We start from the raw sequence: 26578 nt of genomic DNA, 5'->3' as shown, positions 1-26578 counted from the left end.
GAAGAGGCGCTTTTCGTCGGAGGCCGCGTGGCTTTTTTTCTTCTTGCGTCATTGTATGCCCCTAGGGCTGGGAGTGTGTCAAGTTTGGAGACAGACTCTTTTGCGACGAGCCTTTTTGCGCCCAGTACTTCCTACCAGAGCGTTTTTTTTTCAGCGTAGTGCAATGACAGAAGCTGAAGCGGCCGTGAATCTGCTGGCTGACCCTGAGACGGGCGAGATGATTAGCAAGAGCGAGCTTAAGCGCCGGCAAAAGCAGCGGCAGAAGGAGGATCAGAAGGCGGAGAAGGCCGCCAAGATGCAGAAGGAGGGTGATGCTGCGCCTGCCAAGGCTGGTGCGAACTTGGCAGCGGAAGATGCCCTTACGCCGAACCAGTACTACGAGATGCGGTGCCGTGCGATCCAAAAGCTGCGTGAGACCCGCCAGCCTGATCCGTACCCGCACAAGTTCCATGTGTCGATCAGTCTGACGGACTTTATTGCGCAGTACCAGGACAAGGTCGAGGCGGGCTCGCAGCTTCCTGACGTGGTGTCTGTGGCGGGCCGTCTGCACAACATGCGTGCGTCTGGCCAGAAGTTGCGTTTCTACGACCTGCACGCTGAGGGCGTCAAGATCCAGATCATGGCACAGATGCAGGACCACAAGGAGGGCGACTACTTTGAGGCGCACGACCTGCTTCGCCGCGGCGATGTCGTGGGTGTCAAGGGTGTGCCGGCCAAGACGAAGAAGGGCGAGCTGTCGATTGTGCCGCATGCGATTCAGCTGCTTTCGCCCAACCTCAAGATGTTGCCGAAGGCATCGGGTGGTGGCTTTACGGACCAGGAGCAGCGCTACCGCAAGCGCTACCTCGACCTGATTATGAACCAGCCCGTGCGTGACATTTTCGTGAAGCGCGCGCGTACGATTCAGTACATCCGACGCTACCTGGATACGCTGGGCTTCCTTGAGGTCGAGACGCCGATGATGAACCAGATTGCTGGTGGTGCGAGTGCCAAGCCGTTTATTACGCATCACAATGACCTCAAGATGGACCTGTTTATGCGTATTGCGCCGGAGCTGTACCTCAAGGAGCTCGTGGTCGGTGGTCTCGACCGTGTGTACGAGATTGGCCGTGTGTTCCGTAACGAGTCGATTGACCAGACGCACAACCCCGAGTTTACGACGTGTGAGTTCTATATGGCGTATGCGGACATGTACGACCTCATGGATATCACCGAGAGCATGGTCTCGGGTCTCGTCAAAGCTGTGACGGGTGGCTACAAGGTGACGTACCACCCCGACGGCAAGGACGATCCGAACGGACGTGTGTATGAGATCGACTTTTCGACGCCGTGGAAGCGTTTCGAGATGATCCCCGAGCTCGAGAAGCAGCTGCAGGTCACGTTCCCCCCGGCCGACCAGCTGCACACCGAGGAGACGCGCCAGTGGCTGAGCGACCTGTGTGCGAAGCACAATGTGGACTGCAGCGAGCCACGCACGGCCAACCGCCTGATCGACAAGCTCGTGGGTGAGTTTATCGAGTCGCAGTGTGTGAACCCATCGTTCATCATTGGTCACCCTCAGATCATGTCGCCCCTCGCGAAGCGTCACCGCTCGATCCCTGGCCTTTGTGAGCGCTTTGAGGCGTTTGTGGCGACGAAGGAGATCGCGAATGCGTACACCGAGCTGAACGACCCGTGGGTGCAGCGCGAGAACTTTGAGGAGCAGGCGCGCCAGAAGGATGCAGGCGACGACGAGGCACAGGCGGTGGACCACGTCTTCCTCGATGCGCTCGAGCATGGTCTGCCACCGACGGGTGGCTGGGGTCTGGGTATCGACCGCCTCGTCATGTTCCTGACGGACTCGAACACGATCAAGGAGGTGCTGGCGTTCCCGGCGAACAAGCCGGAGCAGTAGCGTGAATCCATGCGAGATAGTCACGTACGCCCTCCAGTTGCATACGTAGCGCATCACTAGCACTCTGCTTACGCGTGACGTACGCGAGGATCGCTGAGACTTGGTCGGGGTGCGTCGCAGCGAGCCATGCGTGGTCGTACACCAGCAGGGCATGCGACCAGTGTCCGGACGAATGCGGGAGCAGGCCAAAGCGACCACCACTCGCGCCGAGAGCTGCCTGCGGCTCACAGGCCGGGAGTAGGTGCCAGAACGTCCTGCCTTCGGCGTCGCGTCCCAGGGGGCCCGAGCGGAAGCCGGCGCGGCGCTGAGCGAGATACGCCTGCGCACGCGCCTCGAGCTGCCAGTGCGTGTGTGTCTCGGCCAGCTCCTCTCGTTCGCTCTTCCAGCGCGCGTATTTAGGCGACGACATGCTCGGTGCGCGTTTTTTGTGCGTGCGCATCACCTGCTCGCATTCCGCCTCGACGTCCGTGACGCGCTGCCGCGCGCGGCGCTCGGCGTCCGCGGCAGGCTCGAGCAGCGGCTGGACGAGGCGGTGCAGGGGACTTTCATGCGGTGGGCGCGCATAGCTCAGGGCGTCGCACAAGTCGACGAGGCAGGCGATTTTGCTTTCGAGGGACATGGGCGGCGCATCGTCCGTGAGGCGTTCGCGCGTGCCGAGCACGCGCTGTGCGCGCTCTTCCATCTCGGCGCGGCGCTGACGAGCAGCGCGATCGCCAGCGCGTCTCGAGCGTCGTACGCCGACCTGTTCCTCGTCTTCGTCGATCGTCTGCTGCAGCGCAGCCTCGAGGCGTGCCGTGCTGCGCGTGCGTCGCGGGCCCACCGGCGAGTCGGGCACGTACGTCGCACGCTTAGAGCCCCATACGGACGTGTCGACGGCGACGTCCTCCAGGATCGTGGGCTCAGCAAACGTATCGGCCAAGGCGCGCGCCCGCGCCCAGGGCGTATGCGCCGCGGGGGACGCAAACGTGCGCAGCGCCTGGATGGTGTCGTGCGTGCGACTCGTCGGCTGGCCATGCTCGAGCGATGCAAGATGGGCGAGCGGGAGCATCAGGCGGCACAGCAGCTCGTACGCCAGGGCCTCGTCCCATGTGTGCAGCGCGTCCAATCGCGGCAGGGGCCACGTAAGCGCCTCGACGTGATCGAGATGCACCATATACGCGTATAAATACAGCCGCGCTTGCATGTTCGCGTACGGCAGCGGGCCCTCATACCACACCGGCAGCGCGGGAAACTCGGCACGCTTGAGCTTGATCCGCTGCGTGCGCGGCGCCCAAGACAGGTGGGTCTGCTGCATGCTCGTTGTGGTTTCTCCACAACGTATGGGCCGCGCACGACGCCGGCGAACGTCGGCGGCGGACCCGATCGAGGCGGAGCGCAGCACGGTCGCGTTCCCGGTCGCGGACACCTCGACGGGGCCGCCGTTTCCGAGTGCACGTACGGTGTGCGTGCATCCGCGCACGCCTCTGCTCGCGCTCTGTGAAAGTGAGGTGGACATGCTCGGTGCGCCTGTGCCGTGGTCACGGTGGCTGGGACGCGTATCGCGAGGACGTGGCGCCGCGGTGTGTACGCACGGCACGCTGAGCGACGTGAGTGGACTATCTCAGGGCGAACCGCGGTCCTTTCAGTGCGTGCTGGACGGCGCCGAGGACGCCGCCTTGCCTGTCACGTTTCGTGGACCGTATGCGGCGGCGCTGCATGAGGTGTGGCGTCGGCACACGCATGACGCGCCCATGCCCGTCTTTCTCTCTGGCTTCGGTGGCGACGTGGTGCGTGTGCGATCGTCGCCGCCGCGCGCGGGCCTCGTGTTCAGCGAGCGCGTCGCCCTCAAGGCGCTGTTGCACACAGACGCGGAGGAGGAGCTGCTCTTGTGGTTCGAGGGCGATCGATCCCGCCCCACGACGCTCGTCATGCAGCCGCCGAAAGAAGCCGACGAGCAGGCGGCGCCGCCCCCGTCACAGACGAGCACGCTCAGTGACGCGTCCCTGCCGTCTTGGCCCGGCCACGTCCTCGACCTCGCACGGCCCGGCACGCTGGATGGGACCACGTACACACCACTCGCCGACGTCGAGGTGCATTCGACCGTGCATGTGATGGGCGTCGTGATGGACAAGCCCGTCGTGCACTTACCACGCGCTCGTGCGCACGGCGGCATGACAGATGCCATGGTTCGTCTCGCCATACAGCCGCCCAAGCCATGGGACGGCGGCGCGTCGCTGCTCGTCATGAATCTGTTTGCACGCCATCTCGATCGACTGCCGACGCATGTCGTGCGTGGCGACGCGCTGCTGGTTCGACAGCTGCAGATCCAGGCGTACCAGGGCAAGGCGCATGGCGTCGGACCCGCGTTCCAGCCATATGCGTGGGCAGCGTGCCATGCGCCGCACCACTGCACGGCGTCGCCCGGCACCGAGCTAGGCGCCGAGGAGCGCGCCGCCCTCGTGCAAATGGTGCAGCACGGCACGTCCGCAGCGGTTAGCACGCATCCGCTCGTGACGCTCGATGCGCTGCAGCCCAATACGTACGTCGACATGATCGTCGAAGTCGTGCGAGTGAAGCACTTTGGCGCCGTGCCCGACCTCTTCGTCGCGGATTACACGACGCATCCCCTCATTCAGGGACACGATGCTCTGCTGGCCAAGCATCACGCCCGGCCGGACGTGCCGGATCACATGGTGTTTCAGATCGGGCTGTGGGGACAACAGGCAGGTCTGTCGACGCGCTTACAGCCGCGTCAGCTGATCCGCATCAACAACGTGCGCATCAAGACGAACGCGCTGGGCATGCTGCAAGGCTCGCTGGGCACATCCACCGACCGCGGCTACAACGTCGCTGTGCTGTCCGAACGCGATCCGCTTGTGCAGCCGCTGTGCACGCGCCGCGCCGAATGGCTCGATGCGTGCACGTCGGTCAAGCGGCCACGCCTGTCGCCGCCCAGCCCGGTGCGGCCCCCACGCTTCGAGCTCTGGGAGGCGGAAGAGCCACTGATTCGCTCGATTTTGGACGGGTACTCCCCGGCCGTCTTGGATACCCCGTGCTGCGTGCTGCGTGTGTCGCCCGAGCACGACTGGCTGCGCGCTTACTGCTCGACGTGCCACCGGATCCTTCCACAGGCGCACGCGTTCTGTACGACGTGTGCGGACGAAGACGGCCACGCCCTTGTTCGTGTGCTGCATCTGGTCCTGCATGTGTGCGACGCAAGTGATGCACCTGCCTCACGACGTGGCGCCGAGTACATCGACACGCTACCGCTCGTGGCCACCGGACATGTGGCCGCAGCCTATCTCGGATGCTCGGTGCAAGAGTACGAGTCGGATCGCTCCGCCTCGCATGACCGCATCCTGGAGCGCACGACGCGGCCTGCCGCGCACCCCGTGCATGTGCGTGCCTCGCTGCAAGATCATGATACCTACATCATCGACGAGCTTCACTTTCCTACATAGTACGAGTACTGCGACACCATCGCCACGATCGAGCTTGACGCCACAAGGATGGGGCTGATAGAACCTGCGGCAGTCGCGAGCGTACCAAAGAACAGCATCTCGCTCACAAAGTGGTAGCATGCGATCACAAAGGTACCGAGACACAGGATGTACGCACCACGCTCGTTCATGTGGTACGCGGCATACACACGCACCATCGCCGACGTCACGTTCCACAACCCAAACAGGCGAGCGGCCAGGGGCGTGGCCTGGCGCACGCCCTCTCGCGACGCATACACTTTATGGCTGAACACAGGCCTGAGCGTGTTCTGCACACCATTCAACGCCGCAATCACGCCGACCAACAGCAGCCACTTCGGCAAGACGTGGGCAGGTAGCCAATCCATGTCGTGGAGGGGGCAGAGGGACAAGCGGAGGGCAATTGCGCCCATTTTTCCACCATGTCGCACTTCCCCGCCCCGATCCATGCGCCGTCCGACTTGGCGCCCTTTCACCTCAACGGCACGCAGGACATGCTCACCCTCTTTGAGCTCATGCCCCTGTACGACCGCTCCGTGCGGCCATACCTGCGCCCGGACGTAGCACCGGACGCGAGCGAAGCGGACAAGGCCGCCGCTCATGCCAGGCGCGCCACGATACCCAAGACATACTGGCACCACGTCTCTGATATACCCGGCAAAACACGCATACCCAAACGCACTATCGCGCCTCATATGCATCACGAACTCTCACATATACTCATGAAGCCTGAATATACCTACACACCCATCGTGCCCCTCGAACCCGACACGCTGCGGACGGCCTTCCAGCTGGCATCGACCACCTCGCCCCAGGTCGCCGGCATCGACTACAGCCTCCTCGAGCCTGAGGAGCCCGAAGCACCACCTACGCGCAAAAACAAGCACCCACACGGCGATCGGCCCGACGCACCCAAGAAACGCGTCGTCCTTGTCAGTAAGAAAAAGCGTCTGTAGACTATGCAAATACATTGGCACGACTCAGCTCGCTCTCCGAACCCTTGTACTTGTCGCGCTTCACGCGCAAGTTCTCGGACTGCATCGTCCGGGTCTTGTAGCTTTCGCCCTTGCTGCGACGCATCGCGTGACGAATGGCGTTCGGCGAAATAAACTCGGGATTGTCGAAGAGCGTCGGGCCGCCGAAGCTTCCCTCAAAGATACGAATCGGCGTCATGACCATACGCGGCCCAATCTCGACCAGCATAGGCTCCGTCTGTGCCTTTTTCGGATCCGTGCCTTCGGCCTCGGCGGCGGCCACCGCACCCGGATCCTTCTCAATGATTTGGTAGTTGCGGAACCAGATCTTGCCGTCCAGAATACTAAAGGACAGCACATGATCAATGAACGGCTTGGCACGGCGAGCCGTGCGCGGCACAGCAAACATTTGCGTCAGCATCTCACGCATGAGCTGCCAGTGTGGCGCTGCATCAAATCCCTTATCGAAGCTCAAAATATGCCGCGATCCTTTAAGGCAGTTGCCTGTCATCTTCAACTCGTCCATCGTATGAATATTTTGCACTTGCAGCTTGGCCGATGGTCCGTTCGGCGTCTTGGACAGCCACAGGTACAAGTCCTCGTGCCGACGAGCTTCAAAGTACATGCAGTTATTGCAGTTGTTCAGCTCCGACAGCTCATTCAATACGGAGAGATCCGACTTCGAGTCAAGCTTCGAATCCTTTTTGGAGTGAGGCAGCAGGGCTTCAATGTCGTTCACGAGGTGCCGCATGCGTGTCGTAATACCGCGCGATGGTAGCAGGAGCACCCGCTGCTTATTCCGCCGAATCTTGGTATCTTGGTCATCTGCAGCAGAGCGCTTCTGGCCTCCCGCGGCCTCGCGCTTGAGCGCGGCACTGTACTTGCTCGACATGCCAGCAATCGCCAACCTGTACGTGTCGCCTTGCGCCCAAAAAAAGTGACGGCGCACGTGATCTCAACGCCACCCACCGCTCCCCCCACCTGCCGTGTCTCTCGACGCCCGTCGTATCCGACATCTGCTCATAGATCTGCTGATAGACTCTGTCCTCTTCGTTTCTACCTGCGCGCGTGCTCCAAAAATCATAGAGTGGCTTCATGCCTCACGTTCCCGGAGCGGCCCTGGCACTCGTGGAGGTGAGCAACTTGCCTTTTTCCCTCACGCGCTGTCATGGCAGGTGGTGCCGCCAACTGGGCGCGTGCTCTCACACGTGCTGCTATCGTGATCGGTACAGGCGTCGTGCTTCTAAAGAGTAGGTACAACCTATCACTCACAGCAGCGACCACGCCAAATGAACAACAGATGTATGATGTAGGTGCCTTGTTCTACTCACGGCAGAACCTGTCCCCCGACCTTAAGAGGAGTGTGGATGCCCAGCGTCACGCACATGAACGAGCCGCACAGTCCGCCCGCATCCGTGAACAGCAATCAGAGGTACGTACCACACCCTCACATGCAGCTCGCGGCGCAGCAGGACACGGCCAAGGCCAACTGGCTCAAGTAGACACACACATTCTATCGGTAGGCAAGATATATTTTTGTAGAGACTATCTAGTCTCTGAGGGCATAATCGATGCTGGCGGATACAAACGAGTTGGGCTGCTAGATGATACACAACCTTGAATACAAGCAGAGCATCTCCAAGCTACTCGTACCAATGGGATGGCTGGACTTTGGTGACAGAGATCCAGTCCATGCGATGTGCTCGTAGCACCAATTTACGAACGGGGCTTCTCCTTCTTCTCCCGGAAGAGGGCAGAGAGACCCACACCCGAGACCTTCACGACCTTGAAACGCACACCGGGAATATCACCCTTGGCCTTACCCTTACGACCGAAACCTTCGATCAGTACCTCGTCGTTCTCATCCACAAAGTTGAGACAACCGTCGAAGGGCACGAAGGCCGACACCTTCTTACCGTTCTTGATCAGCTGAACACGGACACACTTGCGGATAGCCGAGTTGGGCTGCTTAGCCTCAACACCGATCTTCTCCAGCACGATACCCTTGGCCTGCGACGAGCCACCGGTGGGCGAGGTCTTGTAGAAGTTACCAAGAGCGCGCTTCTTGAAGTGAGCGTCGCTCCAGCGGTTGTCGCGACGGTTCGTGACCTGCTTGCGAGCTGTATAGAGACCCCTAGGCTTACCCATGCTGTGTGCTTTGGTTAAGAGAAATCGAGCGGCGGCGGCCCAGCTGGGGGCTTGTCTCTTCGCTGCCCACTTTCCCACAACACGTGATGCAAAACTATATACGACACGTGATCATATCGAAACCAGCAGCGCGTTCCACCCATGCCTGGACGCCGCCCAGATTTCTTTCTTGTACGCTTCGTCAAGTCGCACGTCACAATGCCCAAGATCTACAAGCCCGGGAAGGTTGCGTATGTATTATGGTGTCGCGAGTGTAGCAGATGTACTAACATGTTGCCCGTGAATATGGGCTCTGATGTTTAGTGTTGTGCTTCAGGGTCGTCACGCCGGTAAGAAGGTATGTGTGTCTGAGCGAGCGAGGCACCACGGATGTCGCGGCTCCTGTCTCGCCGTGGTGTCGAGCACGAGTGTGCAAGAACATGACTAACATATCAGGTTGTTGTTATCAAGCAGCAGGATGAGGGCACCAAGGAGCACGGCTTCCCTTACGTCATTGCCGCTGGTATCGAGCGTTACCCTCTCAAGGTGACCAAGTCGATGGGTGCCAAGAAGCTCGCTCGCCGCAGCAAGATCAAGCCATTCATCAAGGTATGTGGTGTGCGCTTGTTGTGTGTCTAACATGTGCAGGTCATCAACTACAACCACCTCTTCCCTACTCGTTACGCTCTCGAGCTCGAGGGTCTGAAGGGTGTCGTGTCGAACGACACGTTCAAGGAGGTGTCGCAGCGTGAGGAGGCCAAGAAGGCCATCAAGAAGCTGTTTGAGGAGCGCTACCAGAGCGGCAAGAACCGGTGGTTCTTCACGCCCCTGCGCTTCTAAGTGCCTTGTACTTATTGGTCGTTTGAGCTCTTTATGGAGTTATAGCTGCTCACTGGTGCGTATAGCAGCATCAGTAGCCCCAAAATAGCATACCGATGATGCCCTCTGAGAGCGATGATGTTGGCCTGCGGTGGTTTTGAAGCTGTTTTGTGGCACGTGGCATGGCTGCCACGGACCATGACAGCGGTGTATCAGGCGACGTGCACGGCACCCGTGAACATCGCTGTAATCAAGTACTGGGGCAAGCGTGATACGCAGCTGATTCTTCCTACGAATGACAGTCTTAGCGTCACGCTTGACCAGGACCATTTGCGGACCGTGACAACAGCGCGCGCTGATGCCTCGTTTGGCACGACCGAGGACCTGGGATCACGTCATGATAAGCTGTGGCTCAACGGTAGCGAAGAGAGTATCAAGCCGGGTGGGCGTCTCGAAGCATGCTTGACGGAGCTGCGCAGGCTGCGTGCTGATCGCGAAGAACGCGATACATCACTTCCGCCGTTGTCCCGGTGGGGTCTTCGTTTGTGCTCGGAAAACAACTTCCCGACAGCGGCTGGTCTGGCATCGTCTGCGTCGGGCTTTGCAGCGCTTGCGATTACCGTCGCGGAACTCTATGGTCTAAGCAGCATCCTCTCGCGCTCGCAACTCTCTATGATTGCGCGCCGTGGAAGTGGCTCGGCTTGTCGCTCCGTGTTTGGCGGCTTTGTCGCGTGGAATATGGGCACGGCTGACGACGGCACCGACTCCCTTGCTGTGCCGGTGGCGAATCGCGAACACTGGCCCGACCTGCACGTCCTGATTTGTGTGGTGAACGATGGCAAGAAGGGCACGTCGTCCACGAGCGGCATGCAGAAGACGGTCGAGACGTCGCCTTTGCTGCAGCACCGCATCCGTCATGTGGTCCCGGAGCGAATGCGTGCCATGACGGAAGCCATTGCGGCCCGCGACTTTGGCGCCTTTGCACGCGTCACCATGGCCGACTCGAACAACTTCCACGCCTGCTGCCTGGACACGGCTCCGCCGATCTTTTACATGAACGACACGTCGCGTGCCATTGTGCAGGTCGTAGAGGAGCTGAATCGTGCGCGAGCTGAGGCTGGAGAGGATCCTATGGCTGCCTATACCTTTGACGCTGGTCCCAATGCCGTGCTGTACATGCGTGAAAAGGACGTGCCCACAGTCCTGCGCGCCGTGCAGCACTACTTCCCAGGCGCGAGCTTCGACGACCCCTTCCAGATGGCTTCCAACGATGCACCCCTGCCGGCGACATTCCGCCACGACATTGTGCCCGTGCATCCCGCCGAGAGTGTGCGCCGCGTGATCCACACGCGTGTCGGCGACGGTCCTCGTGTGCTTGAGCATGGCCTGGGCCCGCAGTCGTTGCTCACGCCCGAGGGTGTGCCTGTGCGCACTACATAGTAGGAAGTAGCTTGTACTGAGCCAAGACGCGCTCCACGTTGGTGTGCAGGGCCGTATTGTCGATGCCGCGAACCCGCGACGTAGGTTGGTGCTCGTCGAGGGCTTCGCGTTCGGTGGCGTGCACAAGAGGGTGATGCACCGCAAATTGAATCCATGGACCGCGCCATAGCTCACGTATCACGGCTCGTAACGTCGTGTCATCCGTGCCCGGGATCGGGCTCGTGCCAGGTGTGCCGCCGACGGAGGGGCCCTTTTCGGCTCGATTCGGTGGCGCGTCGGTAATGAGCACAAACGTGTACATGCTGGGCGTCTGCATGTGCGTCAGGGTATAGGTGGGGGTCGAGATATTGTGAAATGTTTCGTGAGATCCGCCCAACTTGCGCACCATGTTTCGGAGTGAGTACACGACACCGTAGATAAGCTTCGACTCCTCATCGAACGGCAAGAGGCGCGGATCCACCTCTTTTTCGTCTGTGCTGACATGGCGCGAGACACCTTCCATCGTATCGCCGCGAGCGCGCTTGCTCGCTGCATGCACACCGGCCTTGTCTTCATCGCCACCGGCGCCGCCCACCAGCTGCAACGTTGACGAGAGGGACGACGTGAACGACAAGCCCGACGTAGCCGCCGCATGCTGCTGATGCAGTCGCGACCAGTCTTGATGGTATATCACATTACAGCCGCGATCAAACACCCAGAACGAATACGCCTGCCGTGAGTCGCTCCGTACCTACTCGCATGATGGTCGAGGTCCAGGCGTGAGTATCACGTGAGTTGAGAGACGCCCACTCGGCGTCGCAGGCCACGCGTCACTTGCGTTTGGTGTCGATGCGTGTGCTAGGCCTATGGGCGCTCGTGCTCCTGGCGTACCGCGCCCATGCATGGTATTTGCCAGGCAGTGCGCCTGTGTCATACACCCGTGGGCAGTCCGTGCCGGTGCATGTAAATGCTCTGCATCCCATGGCCGGTGCAACACCCGTGCATGGTCTCGTCAGTTACGACTACTATGATGAGCGCCTTGGATTCTGCCGGCCGGACGCGGGCATCAAGGCTGAGAGCGGAAGCTTGGGAAGTGTGCTGTTTGGTGATCGTATTTATAACAGCGCGCTTCAGGTGCGCATGCTCGAAGAAAAGTCGTGCGTCCCCCTCTGCATGACCCAGACAACACCTGAGCAGGCGTCCTTCGTCAACGACCGCATCAACGAGCGGTATGCGGTCAACTGGATGGTCGATGGCCTGCCTGTGGCTGATATCGATATGACCAAACCAGACGGCACGCTCCGTGTCAATTCGATCGGGTTCTTGCTTGGCACCATTCTTGATGCTCAAGGGCACCGACTCAAGACCCCTGCCGTGTACAATCATTACCAGCTCAATATATCATACCACGAGCGCTCGCCCCAAGAGTACCGCGTCGTTGGTGTCAATGTCCGGCCCATGTCCCTTGCGTCCATGACGTCGTCTCAGCCGCGGTGCGACGTGAGTGAGCCCATGTTCCTCTCACCCAATACCACGACACCGGTGGCGTACACATACAGCGTCATCTGGACACGCAGTGATACGCCATGGGCTACGCGATGGGATGCGTACCTGCACGTTGTCGATCCGCGGATCCATTGGTACTCACTACTCAATGCAACCGCGATCGTGGCGCTTCTTTGCCTCCTTGTCGCCCTCGTCATGGCACGCTCTATGCGCCACGATATCTACCGCTACAATGCGATCGACCTCACTGAAGATATCCAGGAAGATTTCGGGTGGAAGCTTGTGCATGGCGAGGTGTTCCGTGCGCCCACATCCTCGATGATGCTCAGTGTCATGGCAGGATCAGGCGCTCAGCTGGGTGCGATGGCTACGACGACCTTGTTCTTTGCTTTGCTGGGCTTCCTCAACCCCTCGAATCGCGGATCGCTCGGCACCATCATGATTGTGACTTGGACGCTGTTCGGGTGCCTTGGTGGCTATGTCAGTGCTCGGGTATATGTGAGCTTTGATGGCGCGCAGTGGCGGCGCAACATGATTCTCACGGCTGTGCTGCTACCGACAGCCATTTTCGCGCTCATGAATCTGCTCAATTTTGTGCTGGTGCTGAATCATTCGTCCGGCGCCGTGCCGTTTGGTACGCTGCTGGCCCTCGTGGCGCTCTGGTTCTTGATCCATGTGCCTCTGTCGTTCCTCGGCACGTACTTTGGTCTCAAAGCGGGTGGATTTCCGCATCCCGTGCGCGTGAACCAAATTCCTCGGCAGATTCCGCCGCAAAAATGGTACATGCGTCTATGGCCGTCCGCTCTGCTCGCCGGCTTGCTGCCATTCGGTGCCGCCTGGCTCGAGCTCTTCTTTATTATCAACTCCTTGTTTGGCAACCGCGTGTACTATGCCTTTGGGTTCCTCTCGCTCACCTTTGTCGTAACGCTGCTGACAACTGCGACCGTGAGTATTCTGAACTGCTATCTGCATCTGTGCGCCGAAGAGTACCGCTGGCAGTGGCGTGCCTTTATTTCCGGTGGAGCCAGTGCGTTTTGGCTGTTTGCGTATGGCGTCTTTTTCTGCGTCATGCGTCTCAATTTGCCAGATCTGTCGAGCAAATTTCTGTACATTGGCTACCTGCTCATCATTTCGACGCTCGACTTTCTGCTCTTTGGCTTCGTTGGCTTCGCTGCCTGCTATGTCTGCGTCCAGCGCATGTACCGCCATATTCGTGTAGACTAAGCCACGTGACTAGAGAGAAGCCCACGGCGTTTGCTCGCGCGCCTTTTTTCCCAGCTCGTTATGGCGCCCAAGCTCGATACGAGCGATCCTCATGTCGCGCGCCTCGTCGATTTGTTTGCGACGATTTCGCTGACAGGTCAGCGTGCCGCAGATACAATCAAAAACCCCAAGTATGCGCGCGCGCTCGAGCATGCCATCTCTGCGCATGACCTAGATAAGAAGCACCTGGATGCCAAAGTGGGCTCGGCCGTCGTAGTGGCCGCCTCGAATGGCGCTGACCTGCCCGATCACAAGCTAGACTACATTATTGACCGCGTCGTGCGCAAAGACCTCGTGTCGACGGACCAAATCCAGACGGCATGCGCGTATGCGGCCTCGGTGGACACGCTGGACGACGACGCAGCTTTCAACGAACACTGTGGCGTCGGCGTCATCGTATCGCCTGCTGAGTGCGTGGCTGTCGTGCGTAGCAAGATGGATGCTCACCGCGCTGAGATCACGGAGGCCGGCGGATGGCCTAAAATGTCGCTCCTCATGTCGGCCGTGCGCGGCGCTCCGTCGCTGCGGTGGGCACAGCCCGTCGATATCAAGAATGCCGTGGAAGCTGAGCTGACGGCGCAGTTCGGTCCACGCGCAGCAGCGACCAAGAAAAAGAGCGCGCCAGCGCCCAAGGCGGACAAGAAGCCCAAGAAGGAAGAGGCAGTGCGTCCCGATGCGATGTTTGAAGAGGGCTTCCTCGCTTCGCTGCACAAGCCGGGCGAAAATCCGCAAAAGTCGGAGCGACTGCGTGAGGAGCACCTGCGTGCGACGCATGGCTCTGTTCTTACGCGGTTCCCGCCTGAGCCCAATGGTTTCCTGCACATTGGCCACTCCAAAGCTATCGCGGTCAACTTTGGCTTTGCACGCTACCACAAAGGCCTGTGCTACTTGCGCTTCGACGATACAAACCCGGCAGCAGAGGAAGAAAAGTACTTTGTGAGCATTCTCGAGACGGTGCGGTGGCTCGGCTTCGAGCCGTTCAAGGTCACATACTCGTCTGACTACTTTGACCGCCTGTACGAATTGGCTCTCGAGCTGATTCGCCGTGGCCTGGCGTATGTGGATCACTCGACACCGGAGGAGATTCGCGCAGGTCGCGGTGGACCGGACAAAGACGTGCGCGTCGAGAGCAAGTGGCGGCATCGTCCCATCGAAGAGTCGCTGCAGGCGTTTGACGATATGAAGCATGGCAAGTACCAGCCCGGTGAGGCGGTGCTGCGCATGAAGCAGGACATGCTGGGCAGTGGCAATCCGTATATGTGGGACTTGATCGCGTACCGTGTGCTGGACGCGCCGCACCACCGCACAGGCACCAAGTGGTGCATGTATCCCACGTACGACTTTACACACTGCCTGGTCGACAGTTTTGAAAACATCTCACATTCGCTCTGCACGACGGAATTCATTCTCGCGCGTGAATCGTACGAATGGCTGTGTGATGCGCTGGATGTGTACAAGCCGCGACAGTACGAGTACGGTCGCTTGTCGATCGAGGGTGCGGTCATGTCCAAGCGCAAGATGCTCAAACTCGTGAACGAGGGCTATGTGGACGGCTGGGACGACCCACGCATGTATACCCTCATTGGTCTGCGCCGCCGTGGTGTGCCGCCCGGTGCTATTCTGTCGTTTGTGAACCAATTGGGCGTCACTACGCACAACTCGACGATCCCGCTCAGTCGCTTTGACCAGGCGGTGCGGCAGTACCTCGAGATGAACACACCGCGTCTCATGATGGTGGTCAAGCCGCTCAAGGTCATTATTGAAAACCTGCCTGACGACTATGCGCTCGATATCACGAAGCCGCTGCATCCCAAGGTGCCTGAGATGGGCCAGGTGACCGTGCCGTTTACGAAGACGGTGTACATTGATGCGTCCGACTTCCGTACGCAAGACGCGCCGGACTACTTCCGTCTCGCGCCAGGCAAGACGGTGGGTCTGTACCAGGTGCCGCACCCCGTGACGTGCACGTCGTTCCGTACGAATGACGCTGGTGAGGTCACCGAGCTCGTGTGCCGCTACGAAAACGGCGCGTCGCCGGTCGTGCCCAAGACATATATCCAATGGGTCGCGGAGCATGCTCCGAGTCAGAGTCCCGTGCGTGTCGCAGAAGCGCGCCTCTTCCACCCGCTCTTTACGTGCGAAGACCCCGCGGCCCAGGACGACTTTTTGGCGTTTATCAACCCCCACAGCCGCGAAATCCTGCGGGATGCCATGCTAGAAGTCGGCATTTTCCGTGTGGCTGAGATGGCCATGGCTCAAGCCAAGCGCGAGGCGCACGAGCGTGTGCAGCAGGCTGCACAGCTGGCAGAAAACGCGCTCGGCAAGGACGCCGCGCAGAGCGTACAGGCCCACGACGCGTCACAGGCGTCGGCCTCGAGCACTGTCGGCAAAGAGTGTGTCCGCTTCCAGGCTATGCGTGTGGGCTACTTTGCCGCTGACAGCGACAGCTCTATGGCGCTCTTTGGCGACCAGGCGCCCCACCACCTCGTGCTCAACCGCATCGTGTCGCTCAAAGAGGACGCGGGCAAGTCGAAGTAGTCACGTGATAACCACGCAACCAGCTCCTGCCGCCCTGGTGTGGCGGCGGTTTGGCCTTGTGTATGCCGCCGCCGTCGTTCTCGAGCCAGAGCTCGTTCCAGGTACATGCGCCGCGCGGGACCGTTGCCTTGCTGAAGGAGGCGACGCAGGCCGTGTATGCGCATCTCCAAAAGGGCAGCGACGGTGGCGCAGCATGGACTGCGTTGCAGGCGCTGCTAGCCGATCTGCATCTGGATACGGACATGTCGGATCCCGAGTGGATCCATGCGCCTGAGCCGGAGCGCTCGGGTGCATGTGAGTCGATTGCGGAGCGCCTGCATGTGGATCTGATCGATATGCACGGAGGCGCCGATGCCGCGTGTATGTTGCGCGTCGTCGAGCAAGCAGCGATCCTGCTCGGCCCTGGGCGCCTGATAGCCCACTGGGCCCAAGCCCTCGTGTTTCCTGCACTCTCACAAAGTCACGCGCTTTCGTATGCCGATGTAGCGCGTGCGCATCGGCTGTGCGTGTACATGATGCTGTCTGTGCCCTTAGAAGTATACGACGACGTCCAGGACACGCATGCGTACCGCCGTGACGTGTCGCCAGCGTCGGATGCTGCGCTTGCGTTCACCCAAAGTGTGTTCATGCTCTATGCTGAGGGACCCGTGCCAGGCAGGCACCCGGCTCTGGCGTCCCTGGATACCATCCTGAGCATGTACAGCGAGACAAGACCGACCCCTTTTCTGCATCACGTCGCTCTGACGCTCTCTCCTACGTGCACACACTTATTGCATGCGTTGATCCTTTTTCTGCAGCGGCACACAATGCACACGTACCGCATCACGTCGACGTGCCTGCTGGAGGAGCTCCTCGCCTTGCTCGTGACGCTCGATGACGCCACGGTGCTAGAGGAGGGGATCAAGTGCCTTGTCATGATCCTGCCGCATGTGCCGTACTGGCTGAGTCGGTCGGAGCCGAACAAGCTGCCAGCGCTCTTTCGTCTGTATGCGCACGTTGTCACCGTGTTTGTGCATGCCAACGAGCACGTTCGCCTGCTGTTTTCGACCGTGTACGGTCTGTTTCCTGGGGTGTTTTTGTGGTTTCTGCGTGCGCCGGACGCATGCCTTGCCCATCTCGGCGATTCCGTGCCGTGGGACGAGAACGATACACTGCCTCTGCAGCGCGGCAGTGACATATACCTGGAGCACCATCTCGTGCATCCCCAGCTGGCCAAACACGAGCCTGCGTCCGACGAGCCGGCCGGCCGCATGTGGCAGCACAGCGATCCGGCCGATCTGCTGGCTATGTGCCAGCGCTTGTACGTGCCCACCACGTCCATTCCCGATCGCGACGTGCCTCTACCTATGGCGGACGAATCGGGCGATGTGCGTCTGCGCAGCGAATGGCGCTTCGAGCTGTACATGCGGGAGCAACTGCTCATGCACATTGGGTGCTTGCACCGCGACCGGATTGCAGGCACGGCCGAGGAGGAGCAGCAGCAGCAATTGCAGGACACGAATCGGATGCTGCGTACGCAGCTGCAGACGCTCCAGGCTCATATGGAGCAGCAGCGCGCCGAGGTCCAAGCAGCGAACGCGCGGCACATGCAGTGGGAGAGCGAGCTCACGACGAAGCTGAATACGTACCGTGATGAGCGGCGCGGCTGGATGCTGCGTGTGCAAGAGCTGGAGGTCGAGCTGGACAAGGCGCGCTCGGTCACCAAGTCGCAGGCCGACGTCATTTCTGATCTGGGCGCGCGTCTGTTCCGCGCCGACGCGGATCTCCAACTGGCTGCGCCGAAATTTGCGCGCCTGCAAAAGTACGATGCCGCCGTGCATCGTCTGCACGGCAGTCTGTCGGAATGGGAGGACAAGCTGACGAACATGGATGCGCAGCGCGACGAAATGAACAAGCTGCTATGGCGCTTCCAAGCCATGGAGCTGCACGTCGTCAACAGCGAACGCAGTGCGCGGCACTACAGCGAGGCGACGGAGCGTCTCTCGTACGACAAGGCGCAACTCGACCGCGACGTCCAGATCCTGCGTGCGCAGGTAGCCGAGCAGCGCGAGCGACTGCAGCATCTCGAGGCGCTGCGGTGGCAGCAGGCGGTGCCGCCCGCGCCTCCGGCGCCTGATTTCGACACGGTGCACGCTTTGAAATCGCGCAACGCGTCGCTCGAGCTGGAGCTGCTCGAGTGCCGCTCGCAGCTCGAGAAGCACGCGATGGATCGGGCGCAGGGCGAACGTCGCACGCACATGACGCCGGCTCTCGCGGAGGCTACGCTCTTTTCGCCGAACACGCTGCGCACGCCGCAGGAGCCCGCGGTCGGCGACGATGTCGTGCCGCCGTTGTCGCTCGGCCCACCTGCTCAGTAATGGTGTAGACTACTTAGGCGTCATTGTCTTCCGACGGCGCATGACTACCGATCAGAGCGCTCCAGCGCTTCATGAGCTCGCCAGCACGATCGCGAAAGTGAAACTCGTCGTCTCGAGGAATGTCGGGGAGCTGGTAGATCCGCTTCATGACCTTGCCGATCTTTGTGGCCTTGAGCTGGTCGACGGTCATGTCTTGGTACGCCTCGACCGTTTTGAATGTCGCGTCCTGCGCGTCCATATCCTCGGCCACGATCACACCGGCTTTGCTCAGGAAGGCCCGTTGCAGCTTGTGACGCCACTCGCGGACCTTGCGCGTCGCTGGATCGAGCTCCTCTTCCTGCTCGCGCACAGCCGCGGTCGTAGCTGCTGCCTCCGGTTCCTCCGCCGGCTCGTCGGTGCGAGCGCGCTTCGCCCTCGGCGCGGCCCTGCTCGTTCGCCGCTTCGGCGCCTCTTGGCGGTCCTCGTCTTCGTCTTCCTCGTCCTCCTCCTCGTCCTCCTCTTCCTCTTCGTCCTCCTCCTCCTCCTCTCCGTGCTCCTCTACCCATGCGTCGTGCTCCTTGACAATGTCATTCTGCTTTTCGTTCCATGCATGCGGGTCCTTGGCGAGCTCGTACGCCTCGCGCAGGGCGCCCGACTTGTTCTTGGGATTCGTCAGAAAGGCCTCGATATCATGCGGCGTCAGCGGCTTGAGATCGCGCGCCGACGACCAGTGGTAGTCGGCCGCGGGGAAGAAGCGCACCGTGTGGGGCACCGTTTTGGTGCTGGGCCTTTCTTCCCGCACAGCACGAGGGACATGCACATCATCCACCAATATACCTGGCCACGCTGGGTAGCCCTTCACCTTCGCCAGGACGACGTCGCCCACCCGAAAGTCGTGCGTAGCCGACATGCGTGCAACGTGCCACGCTGTGCACAGCGACGGCCCAGCGAGCCCGTGCAGGGTTAGCGTCACGTGAGCAAGAGGGGCGGCGTGCTGGGTCGCTGGCCCCCCGTGTGGCGCACGACGACCACCACGACGCGGACGACGGCAGGCAGGCACTCCAGCGTGTGGGTCGCCGCACAAAAGACATCTAGCACGTACGCAAGCAAGCCTGCTTGGCCCTACTTGTGTGTGCCCGCGTATTCTCGTAGTGCGTGAGCGTCTTGCTACAGCCAGCCAGCATGAGCAACCGAGTCGTGTCGGCCACGTTCCGTCACATTATCGACGATGTCATTACGAATGTGCGACAGGACTTTGAGGACATGGGGATTGAGAAGGAGGTGCTCGAGGAGCTGCAGCGGTCCTGGGAGGCCAAGCTCGTCGCGACGCAAGTCGCGGAATTCGATGGGGCGGCCGGTCCGCCGCCGCCGCGCGGCATCTACGACGTAGACGCGCGCCAGGACGGCGTCTCTGTGGTGCCTCCTGTGCCTGCCGCACCCATCAAGGCGGAGCAAGAGAGTCATCAGGTCAAGTCGGATGACGAGCACAGCGCGAGCCAGAAACGCAAGCGCGACCCGTCGGACGAGGGCAAGCGCGAGTCGGTCCAGGACGACGATGCACACAAGGACGAGATCGGCAGCGACCTGGACGATTCCGACGACGACGACGGCGATGGCTCCGAAGACATGATCTTGTGCCTGTACGACAAGGTACAGCGCGTGAAAAATAAGTGGAAATGCGTGCTACGAGACGGTGTGGCGTCCATCGGCGGGCGCGACTATCTCTTCTCCAAGTGCAACGGCGAGTTTGAGTGGTAGCCCCGTAGGGTCCTTGTACATCACGTGATAGGAATCGCGGCCAGGCGCCGGCCGGGCGTCGGTGGCGTGCCTCGGAACCATGTCGCCGGCGCCTGTGGCTCGCTCGTCGACGGGCTGGTGGCCTCGTGGATTCACAGCCGAGCATGCGAAATCGGCCGTGCTCGTGCTCATAGCGCTGCAGTATGTGCTCAGGTGGTCCCGGACCCTGCGCGCAGAGGGCGTCTGGCGCTTGTTGGCCCTCGCGAAGCACGCTGTGTTGCTGCGCGTATTCCGCCTCATGATGCTCATTCCCTCGAATCGCCAGCGCGTCGAGCGCGAGATGGCCGCCGCTATGAAAGATATCTCCAAGTCGCTCATGCCGGCGTCGGCGGTGCCCACGATGCGCGAGCTGCCAGCGCATGGTCGTGACGTGTCGTGGGTCCAGGCACAGCTCGATGCCCTGCAGCGTCTGGGTGCGCACGGCGAGGCGGACGGGCGCAGTGTGTACCTGGATGGCCAGGTGTCTGGCACCGTGTACCATGGGGGCGAAGAACTGAATCGCGTGACGCTCGCGTCCCTCGAGCGCTTCCTCCTAACGAATCCGCTGCACCCCGAAGTGTTCCCAGGTCTGCGCAAAATGGAGGCAGAAGTCGTGGCGATGGTCCTGTCCATGTTCCATGCGCCGACAGGCGCAGCAGGCACGACGACGTCCGGCGGCACGGAGTCGATTATGATGGCATGCCTGGCCATGCGGGAATGGGGCCGTGCTGAGCGAGGCATTACGCACGCCGAGATCGTGGCGCCGTCGAGCGCTCATGTGGCCTTTGACAAGGCGGCGCACTACTTTGGCATGACCATTCGCCGCGTCGCCGTGGACCGCGTCACACGCAAGGTGGATATTCATGCCATGCAGCGCGCCATCAATGCGAATACGGTGCTGCTGGTGGGCAGTGCGCCCAACTTCCCCGATGGCATCATCGACGATATCGTGGCGATAGGCTCGCTCGCCAAGCACTACCGCATCGGGTGCCATGTCGACTGCTGCCTCGGATCGTTCCTGGTGCCCTTCCTCGAGGCCGCCGGCTACGTGAGTGAGCCGTTTGATTTCCGTGTGGACGGCGTCACGTCCATTTCGTGCGACACCCACAAGTACGGCTTTGCCCCCAAGGGCTCATCCATCGTCATGTACCACTCCGAGGCCCTGCGGCGATACCAGTACTTTGTCTCGACCGACTGGGTCGGCGGCGTGTATGCCTCGCCGACACTCGCAGGCTCCCGTGCCGGCGCCCTGATTGCGGGCGCGTGGGCGGTCATGACGAGGCTCGGTCGCGATGGCTACATTCAGAGCTGCCGCGAGATCGTCGGCGCCGCCAAAGAGATCGAGAAGCGCGTGCGGGCGGAGATCCCTGAGCTCGTCGTGCTCGGCAAGCCCCTCGTGAGCGTCGTGGCGTTTGGCAGTGCGGGCCGCGTCAACATCTATGACGTCGGCGACCAAATGAGCCGCCGTGGCTGGCACCTGAATGCGATCGGCGGTGAGATCCCCGCCTTCCACATCGCCTGCACCCGTCTGACCGTGCCCGTGGTCGGTCGCTTCATCGACGACCTCAAGGCGAGTGTCGCCGACTCTCATACCAAGCCGTCCAAGTCCGGCGCTATGGCGACCGTATACGGCCTGCACACGACCACACCCGTGGCACCCATGCTTCTTCGCGAGATGGCTTCGCGCTACATTGATACGATGTACAAGGTCGACTAGTTATTGTAGGTACAGTACTTGGACATCGCTCGTAGCAAACGCCAGGCCGCAGTGCGGACACTTGCGCTGCCGAGTCTGGATACGCGCACTCACACACGCCTCACAAAAGGTGTGCAAGCACCGCAGGATGATCCGGTCGCGGTACCGCTCCTTGCACGACGAGCACCGCAGAAGCGAATTCAGGTGCTCGACATACTGCTCGGCCTCGCTGCTGCTTGGACGGCGGCTTCCGCCCGTCTCCGCCACGCGACGACGCAGGCGGCCAGCCTCACGCTCCAGGGCAGCCGCCCGCTCCTCGGCATGCTGGCACGCCGCCTGTTCCCGCGACGCCGCCTGCAGATGCTGTGCAACACTCGCCTCAGCCGTGTGCCGCGCACGCTCCGACTCGGCATGCCGTCGGCGCAGCACGCTGGTATCACGCTCTGCCTCGTGCAGGCGCGTGGCCTGCGTGTGTACACTTTTGCGCAGCGCCGTGACTTCCTTCTCGGCCAGCTGGATCTGCGCCTGCAGCGCCCGTTCCGTGTCCATGTAGCGCTCGATCACCTTGGTCTGCCGCTCCGCACTGCGTGTCCATGCGCGCTTCTCTGCATCCAGTGCATCCTTGGCCCGCATAGCCGCAAAGTACTTGTTGTCCGCCTTGGCCTTTTCCGTTGTGAGTCGCAAAATCTTGTCTTCGAGGCGCGCCACGTTGGCGACCCGTGACTCGGCCTGGCGTTCCAGCTGGTCGTAGGCAGCGCTCAGCCGGTCGACCTCATCACTCAGCATCGCACTCGAAGCGTCAGCCGCCTGCAGGCGCCGCTGCAGCGTTGCGACGTCGACATCGCCTGGCGGCGCAGCATCAACGTGCGACGCCTCCCGCAGAGCCTTGAGCTCGCTCTCGAGCCGCGCGACTTGAGCTTGCATCGCTGCCATGCGCTCGTCCTTCGGCCCCAGGAGGGACTTGGCCTCATCGACATGCGCAAAACGGACCGTTTCACGCGATCGCCGCTCCAGCAACTCAGCATTGAGCTCATCACGCTGTCCACGAAGACGAGCAATATCCGCGTCACGCGCTCGCAGCTGCTTCTGCAGCTCTTCGCTGTGTGTGTTGGCCTGAGTCGTCGTCTGGTGCAAAAAGTCCGCACGAAACTCGCGCATCTCGGCATTTTCACGCTCACAGGTGGCCAGCGTCGTGCGAGCATGCTCCAGTTCCTGATGCAAATAGGCCATATCAGCATGCACGGCCTGGTATAATGGATGATGGCGAATGCGGTCGTCAGGCACATGCTGTGCCTGCCGTTGCCATTGCGCACAGGACTGCTTCGCCTCAAGAAGCTCGGCACGCACCGCTTCAAGAGCTCGTTCGCGTGCATGCGCCACGTCGCGCACGCCCTCGAGCTCCTGCTGCACACTCGCCAAGGCCTCGGCCGTCGCATTCGCGTGCGTGTCAGACGGCGGGGCCTCCTGCGTCGACTCTCTCTTTTCCGGCGGCGCCGGCTCCTTTCGCGCCTCCTGCCCAGGATGCTCGACGGCGTGCACAGAGGCGCTCTGGAAGCGATCCAGTCGCTTCTCAGCGCGCTGCAGCTTTTCTGTGATACTGGCCACATGCTCAACAGACTCTGATAGACGCGCCTGCATCGTTTCGAGAGCCTGCTGCATCGCGCTCAGCTCTGCTGCCAGTTGCGTGCATCGCTTTTGTGTTTCGTCGTCCGCAGCGGCAGGCGGAGCTGTGCGAGAGAGGATATGTTCAAGAAGCGCACGCCGCTCTTGAAGCGCTGCAGCCTGCTCCTCGGACGTATGCGTCAGGGCGAGTGGCGCCATGGCTCGCATCGCAGCAGTGGGCTCCGTCGCAGGCGATGCCTGCATTTGCTCGGCCAACGCGTCCCAGAATTGGTTCACAAGCAGCACACTATGCTGCAAGCGCGCGATCTGAGACTGCAGGCTCGCCTCATGTTCATGCGCACGTCGTACTTCGCGCTGGGCCTCCCGCATACAGCGGTACAGGGCCTCTTTTCGAAACTGCTCGAGCAGCTGATATTCCGGACTCGTGTCGTCATCGTCGTCGTGCGCACTCACATCCAAGTGCATGCGCTTGGCATGGAGGCTGGTGCACGCGTCACCATGCTCGCGCTTGCGCTCCATTCCACGACCGCACGCGAGTCAATCGATCGTGAAAAAACCTCACTCGTCGCCGACCAGCGCCGTCGTCGCGTCCGACCGATGATATGTCACGTGATAAAGAGGCGCGACGACGCCGTAGTCCCAGGCTGCCCCAGGGCCCCTGTTGCTGACACGATGCCTGTGGCCCCTGTCTTGCGTGGCGCTGGGGCTGGCCTGCCCCGTCGTGCGGGTCTTCGTGCATGCGGTCGCATGAGGTGGCTGCGATGCGCGTCGACGGCAGCAGCTGCGCCACCGAATCGCGATCGCGTAGCATATGCCCTGGAACAGCTCGGACCCCTCTTCCAGCCCACGTCTCCTTGGACGCAGCGTGTACAGACAGCTGCACATGCTTTGCGCACCAACGAAAAGGGCGAGCTCCGACGCATCGCTATCGTAGGCGCACCACATGGCTTTGTTGATACGATCCTCGCTGATCCCCTGGACGAGCGTGTCTCGAATCTCTTGGCGGCGTATCCCCGACATGCCCACACACGCATCCAGCACGGACAGGGCGGATGGACGGCAGGAGGTGAATGGACTCTGCCACTCTCGTGGCTTCATGGCATCGAACTGTTTGAATGCGCACCCGAAGCTGTAGAAGACGCTGATACACTGACGCAGTTGCTGGCGTGCGATGCTGTGTACCTCGTGGTGCGTGCATCAGACCTGGCGCATCAAGATACCAGAGCAGCTTCTTCGGTCATGGCACTCGCGCGCAGACTCGCGACAAAGCCCCACACACGTCTCTTGGTCGACTGCGACGTTGACGCCGCGTATGGCCAACACGCTGCGGCGCAATGGGCCAAGAGTGCCGAGCTGGTCCGTACGCACATCGACTCACATCTCCTTGAGCGCCTTGCGCGCCACTCGTCTTCGGATGAAGTGCGGGGCGCGCATCTCGTGTCGCATGCGCTCGCACAGCACGCTCAAGCTGTGCTTTGTGAACAAGGCCTGCCTGAGTACGCACGCATTCTGCGGGCTTCGCGCTTTGCTGCCTTGTACACGCAGTTTCAATCGGCCGTGAATGATCCGCACGCACGCGCAGAGCACGTTGCACTCGCGGCTTTCCACGCTGCTACTGATGCGGAATGTGTCGAGGGCGAGCGACTCGCGACAGGCGCCGGGTGGGCCCGTGTTCTTGAGGCGGACGTGGCGCACGACATGGCGGACGTTCAGAGGCGTCTTGTGCCCACGAGCGACGCAGATACGGACAAATCGCCCGCTGTCTCCCAACGCCGCGGCGACCGCAGCGCCAAGCCTCATGGTGCACAGGCAGACGCACGTCACCTCGTGCAAGATACGCTACGAACGCAGTTCCCATGGTGGCGCCTGCTGTGGCGCATCGATGAACTTCGTTTGGCCCTGTCGTACGCTGTAGGACGCAGCTTTGGTACGCGGGACGAAATACTGCTCACGTACGAAGCAGGCCGCTTGCGTGGCGCGGCCTCGGAACAATATGCCCGAGCACTGCAAACACTCGATGAGATTCGGGCGTCTGATCGACGGCATGCTCTGGAGTCGGACCGTGGTGCCTGCGCTGATCAGCCATCGCTGGACTCGGCCACGCTCCGTAATGCTCTGGCATCGTATGATGAGCGATACATGGGCGCTTTGCTGCATGCCCACTGCCTGTCCGAGCCTCTGTTGGAGCGCCGGGCCCAGCTACTTTCACCCTCAGGCACGATCCACACACTCGTTACGCGTGCTCAAAGAGCCGTGGCAACAACGTTTGGCGCGCTTGGCCTAAGCTACGCCACCTTTGCTGTCGGTATGTTGGCACACGGCTCGCCAAATACCCTACTGTCCACGGCACACGTTCCGACCGCTCCCCGACCAACATCGACCATGTCGGAAGCTCTGGCAACCGTTTCGTGGCTGCCAGACCTGACACCCGTCCTGTCGTGGACAAGTATGCTGGCCATGACCCCCACGACGGCTGGTGCTTCTGCACTCCTAGCAACGATGGCCTGTGCCTACTATCTACAGGGCCGATGGACACGTGCCAAGCGTGCATTCTGGTGGGACTGGGACCGGACGGTCGAGATGGCTGAGCGCGAACAGAAGACATGCATCGACACAGTGCTGCGGACGCAGGTGTATGGAGCGCCCCTGCAAGTAGCACACGCGCTGCGGGAGCAGATCGAGGCGCGTCAACCACAGCACCAGGCGCGCCTGCAGATACTGCGTGAGGTCCGCTCACATCTGGCAGATGAGTAGGTACACATAATCATTAGTCTACACGGGTTACGCAAAGGGCTTGGATTTGCGTTCATGGACTGCACGGTTAGCGCGAAGCACATACTATTATAGTGCAAGAGACGCTCGATCAGGTCGACGTGCGTGAGAACCATGCGGCGGCAGCAGTAGCGCTGGAGTTGAAGCTCTGTCAGCGCCTCGCCTTCTGTGCGACCCTCGATGAGCAAGGCAAGGTATGCATCCCACTTGTCGCCGATGACCTTGCCGCAACTAAAGCAGCGAACTGGGATGATCATACCGTGTGGAAAAACGTGCGGCGCACTGGCGACGAAAAAAGCGGCAGGAAAAATAGGAAATACGCACACATATTTCCTTGCGGGCACCACGCGGTTTGCTGGCACGAGGCACTGTGATGC

The 26578-nt window shown here is 61.1% G+C and overlaps 20 protein-coding genes across 20 annotated transcripts; 12 read left to right on the top strand and 8 right to left on the bottom strand.

Annotated features, from left to right (window-relative positions):
- Positions 1 to 55: 55 nt before the first annotated feature.
- MRET_0755 (lysyl-tRNA synthetase, class II) lies at positions 56 to 1894 on the top strand (the record flags this gene model as incomplete). The annotated part of the gene is made up of 1 exon (XM_027627382.1): positions 56 to 1894. The coding sequence occupies one exon, from the start codon at positions 56 to 58 to the stop codon at positions 1892 to 1894; it is 1839 nt and encodes a 612-aa protein (XP_027482709.1).
- On the bottom strand, positions 1851 to 3188 carry MRET_0754 (uncharacterized protein; the record flags this gene model as incomplete). Its single annotated transcript, XM_027627381.1, has 1 exon — positions 1851 to 3188. One exon carries the CDS (start codon positions 3186 to 3188, stop codon positions 1851 to 1853), a length of 1338 nt encoding a protein of 445 aa, XP_027482710.1.
- A 25-nt stretch (positions 3189 to 3213) lies between these two features.
- On the top strand, positions 3214 to 5334 carry MRET_0753 (uncharacterized protein; the record flags this gene model as incomplete). The annotated part of the gene is made up of 1 exon (XM_027627380.1): positions 3214 to 5334. The coding sequence occupies one exon, from the start codon at positions 3214 to 3216 to the stop codon at positions 5332 to 5334; it is 2121 nt and encodes a 706-aa protein (XP_027482707.1).
- Positions 5319 to 5720, bottom strand: MRET_0752 (ergosterol biosynthesis protein; the record flags this gene model as incomplete). Its single annotated transcript, XM_027627379.1, has 1 exon — positions 5319 to 5720. The coding sequence occupies one exon, from the start codon at positions 5718 to 5720 to the stop codon at positions 5319 to 5321; it is 402 nt and encodes a 133-aa protein (XP_027482708.1).
- A 54-nt stretch (positions 5721 to 5774) lies between these two features.
- On the top strand, positions 5775 to 6308 carry MRET_0751 (uncharacterized protein; the record flags this gene model as incomplete). The annotated part of the gene is made up of 1 exon (XM_027627378.1): positions 5775 to 6308. One exon carries the CDS (start codon positions 5775 to 5777, stop codon positions 6306 to 6308), a length of 534 nt encoding a protein of 177 aa, XP_027482669.1.
- A 1-nt stretch (position 6309) lies between these two features.
- Positions 6310 to 7218, bottom strand: MRET_0750 (ribosome biogenesis protein BRX1; the record flags this gene model as incomplete). The annotated part of the gene is made up of 1 exon (XM_027627377.1): positions 6310 to 7218. One exon carries the CDS (start codon positions 7216 to 7218, stop codon positions 6310 to 6312), a length of 909 nt encoding a protein of 302 aa, XP_027482706.1.
- A 276-nt stretch (positions 7219 to 7494) lies between these two features.
- On the top strand, positions 7495 to 7828 carry MRET_0749 (mitochondrial protein required for assembly of cytochrome bc1 complex; the record flags this gene model as incomplete). Its single annotated transcript, XM_027627376.1, has 4 exons — positions 7495 to 7576; positions 7604 to 7635; positions 7663 to 7758; positions 7784 to 7828. The coding sequence occupies 4 exons, from the start codon at positions 7495 to 7497 to the stop codon at positions 7826 to 7828; spliced, it is 255 nt and encodes an 84-aa protein (XP_027482765.1).
- Positions 7829 to 8042: 214 nt separating this feature from the next.
- On the bottom strand, positions 8043 to 8474 carry MRET_0748 (small subunit ribosomal protein S23e; the record flags this gene model as incomplete). The annotated part of the gene is made up of 1 exon (XM_027627375.1): positions 8043 to 8474. One exon carries the CDS (start codon positions 8472 to 8474, stop codon positions 8043 to 8045), a length of 432 nt encoding a protein of 143 aa, XP_027483067.1.
- A 198-nt stretch (positions 8475 to 8672) lies between these two features.
- MRET_0747 (large subunit ribosomal protein L27e) lies at positions 8673 to 9293 on the top strand (the record flags this gene model as incomplete). Its single annotated transcript, XM_027627374.1, has 4 exons — positions 8673 to 8704; positions 8778 to 8811; positions 8910 to 9062; positions 9102 to 9293. 4 exons carry the CDS (start codon positions 8673 to 8675, stop codon positions 9291 to 9293), a joined length of 411 nt encoding a protein of 136 aa, XP_027482762.1.
- A 177-nt stretch (positions 9294 to 9470) lies between these two features.
- MRET_0746 (diphosphomevalonate decarboxylase) lies at positions 9471 to 10712 on the top strand (the record flags this gene model as incomplete). Its single annotated transcript, XM_027627373.1, has 1 exon — positions 9471 to 10712. The coding sequence occupies one exon, from the start codon at positions 9471 to 9473 to the stop codon at positions 10710 to 10712; it is 1242 nt and encodes a 413-aa protein (XP_027482761.1).
- On the bottom strand, positions 10705 to 11452 carry MRET_0745 (trafficking protein particle complex subunit 1; the record flags this gene model as incomplete). The annotated part of the gene is made up of 2 exons (XM_027627372.1): positions 10705 to 11421; positions 11447 to 11452. 2 exons carry the CDS (start codon positions 11450 to 11452, stop codon positions 10705 to 10707), a joined length of 723 nt encoding a protein of 240 aa, XP_027482764.1.
- Positions 11453 to 11540: 88 nt separating this feature from the next.
- MRET_0744 (transmembrane 9 superfamily member 2/4) lies at positions 11541 to 13421 on the top strand (the record flags this gene model as incomplete). Its single annotated transcript, XM_027627371.1, has 1 exon — positions 11541 to 13421. One exon carries the CDS (start codon positions 11541 to 11543, stop codon positions 13419 to 13421), a length of 1881 nt encoding a protein of 626 aa, XP_027482763.1.
- Positions 13422 to 13481: 60 nt separating this feature from the next.
- MRET_0743 (glutaminyl-tRNA synthetase) lies at positions 13482 to 15998 on the top strand (the record flags this gene model as incomplete). The annotated part of the gene is made up of 1 exon (XM_027627370.1): positions 13482 to 15998. The coding sequence occupies one exon, from the start codon at positions 13482 to 13484 to the stop codon at positions 15996 to 15998; it is 2517 nt and encodes an 838-aa protein (XP_027482758.1).
- Positions 15999 to 16060: 62 nt separating this feature from the next.
- Positions 16061 to 18355, top strand: MRET_0742 (Hamartin protein; the record flags this gene model as incomplete). Its single annotated transcript, XM_027627369.1, has 1 exon — positions 16061 to 18355. One exon carries the CDS (start codon positions 16061 to 16063, stop codon positions 18353 to 18355), a length of 2295 nt encoding a protein of 764 aa, XP_027482757.1.
- A 13-nt stretch (positions 18356 to 18368) lies between these two features.
- On the bottom strand, positions 18369 to 19244 carry MRET_0741 (chromatin remodeling; the record flags this gene model as incomplete). The annotated part of the gene is made up of 1 exon (XM_027627368.1): positions 18369 to 19244. One exon carries the CDS (start codon positions 19242 to 19244, stop codon positions 18369 to 18371), a length of 876 nt encoding a protein of 291 aa, XP_027482760.1.
- Positions 19245 to 19516: 272 nt separating this feature from the next.
- MRET_0740 (transcription initiation factor TFIIA large subunit) lies at positions 19517 to 20092 on the top strand (the record flags this gene model as incomplete). The annotated part of the gene is made up of 1 exon (XM_027627367.1): positions 19517 to 20092. One exon carries the CDS (start codon positions 19517 to 19519, stop codon positions 20090 to 20092), a length of 576 nt encoding a protein of 191 aa, XP_027482759.1.
- A 79-nt stretch (positions 20093 to 20171) lies between these two features.
- Positions 20172 to 21827, top strand: MRET_0739 (sphinganine-1-phosphate aldolase; the record flags this gene model as incomplete). The annotated part of the gene is made up of 1 exon (XM_027627366.1): positions 20172 to 21827. The coding sequence occupies one exon, from the start codon at positions 20172 to 20174 to the stop codon at positions 21825 to 21827; it is 1656 nt and encodes a 551-aa protein (XP_027483079.1).
- On the bottom strand, positions 21828 to 23948 carry MRET_0738 (E3 ubiquitin-protein ligase BRE1; the record flags this gene model as incomplete). Its single annotated transcript, XM_027627365.1, has 1 exon — positions 21828 to 23948. The coding sequence occupies one exon, from the start codon at positions 23946 to 23948 to the stop codon at positions 21828 to 21830; it is 2121 nt and encodes a 706-aa protein (XP_027483080.1).
- A 153-nt stretch (positions 23949 to 24101) lies between these two features.
- On the top strand, positions 24102 to 26183 carry MRET_0737 (uncharacterized protein; the record flags this gene model as incomplete). Its single annotated transcript, XM_027627364.1, has 1 exon — positions 24102 to 26183. One exon carries the CDS (start codon positions 24102 to 24104, stop codon positions 26181 to 26183), a length of 2082 nt encoding a protein of 693 aa, XP_027483075.1.
- Positions 26184 to 26210: 27 nt separating this feature from the next.
- On the bottom strand, positions 26211 to 26458 carry MRET_0736 (DNA-directed RNA polymerases I, II, and III subunit RPABC5; the record flags this gene model as incomplete). The annotated part of the gene is made up of 2 exons (XM_027627363.1): positions 26211 to 26242; positions 26269 to 26458. The coding sequence occupies 2 exons, from the start codon at positions 26456 to 26458 to the stop codon at positions 26211 to 26213; spliced, it is 222 nt and encodes a 73-aa protein (XP_027483076.1).
- Positions 26459 to 26578: the final 120 nt, after the last annotated feature.

The sequence above is a fragment of the Malassezia restricta genome, chromosome I (genome assembly GCF_003290485.1).
Source record: "Malassezia restricta chromosome I, complete sequence".
In the NCBI taxonomy this organism is placed as follows: Eukaryota; Fungi; Basidiomycota; class Malasseziomycetes; order Malasseziales; family Malasseziaceae; genus Malassezia; species Malassezia restricta.
Note: the sequence above shows the minus strand (reverse complement) of the source record. Positions and strands in the feature narration are given on the sequence as shown.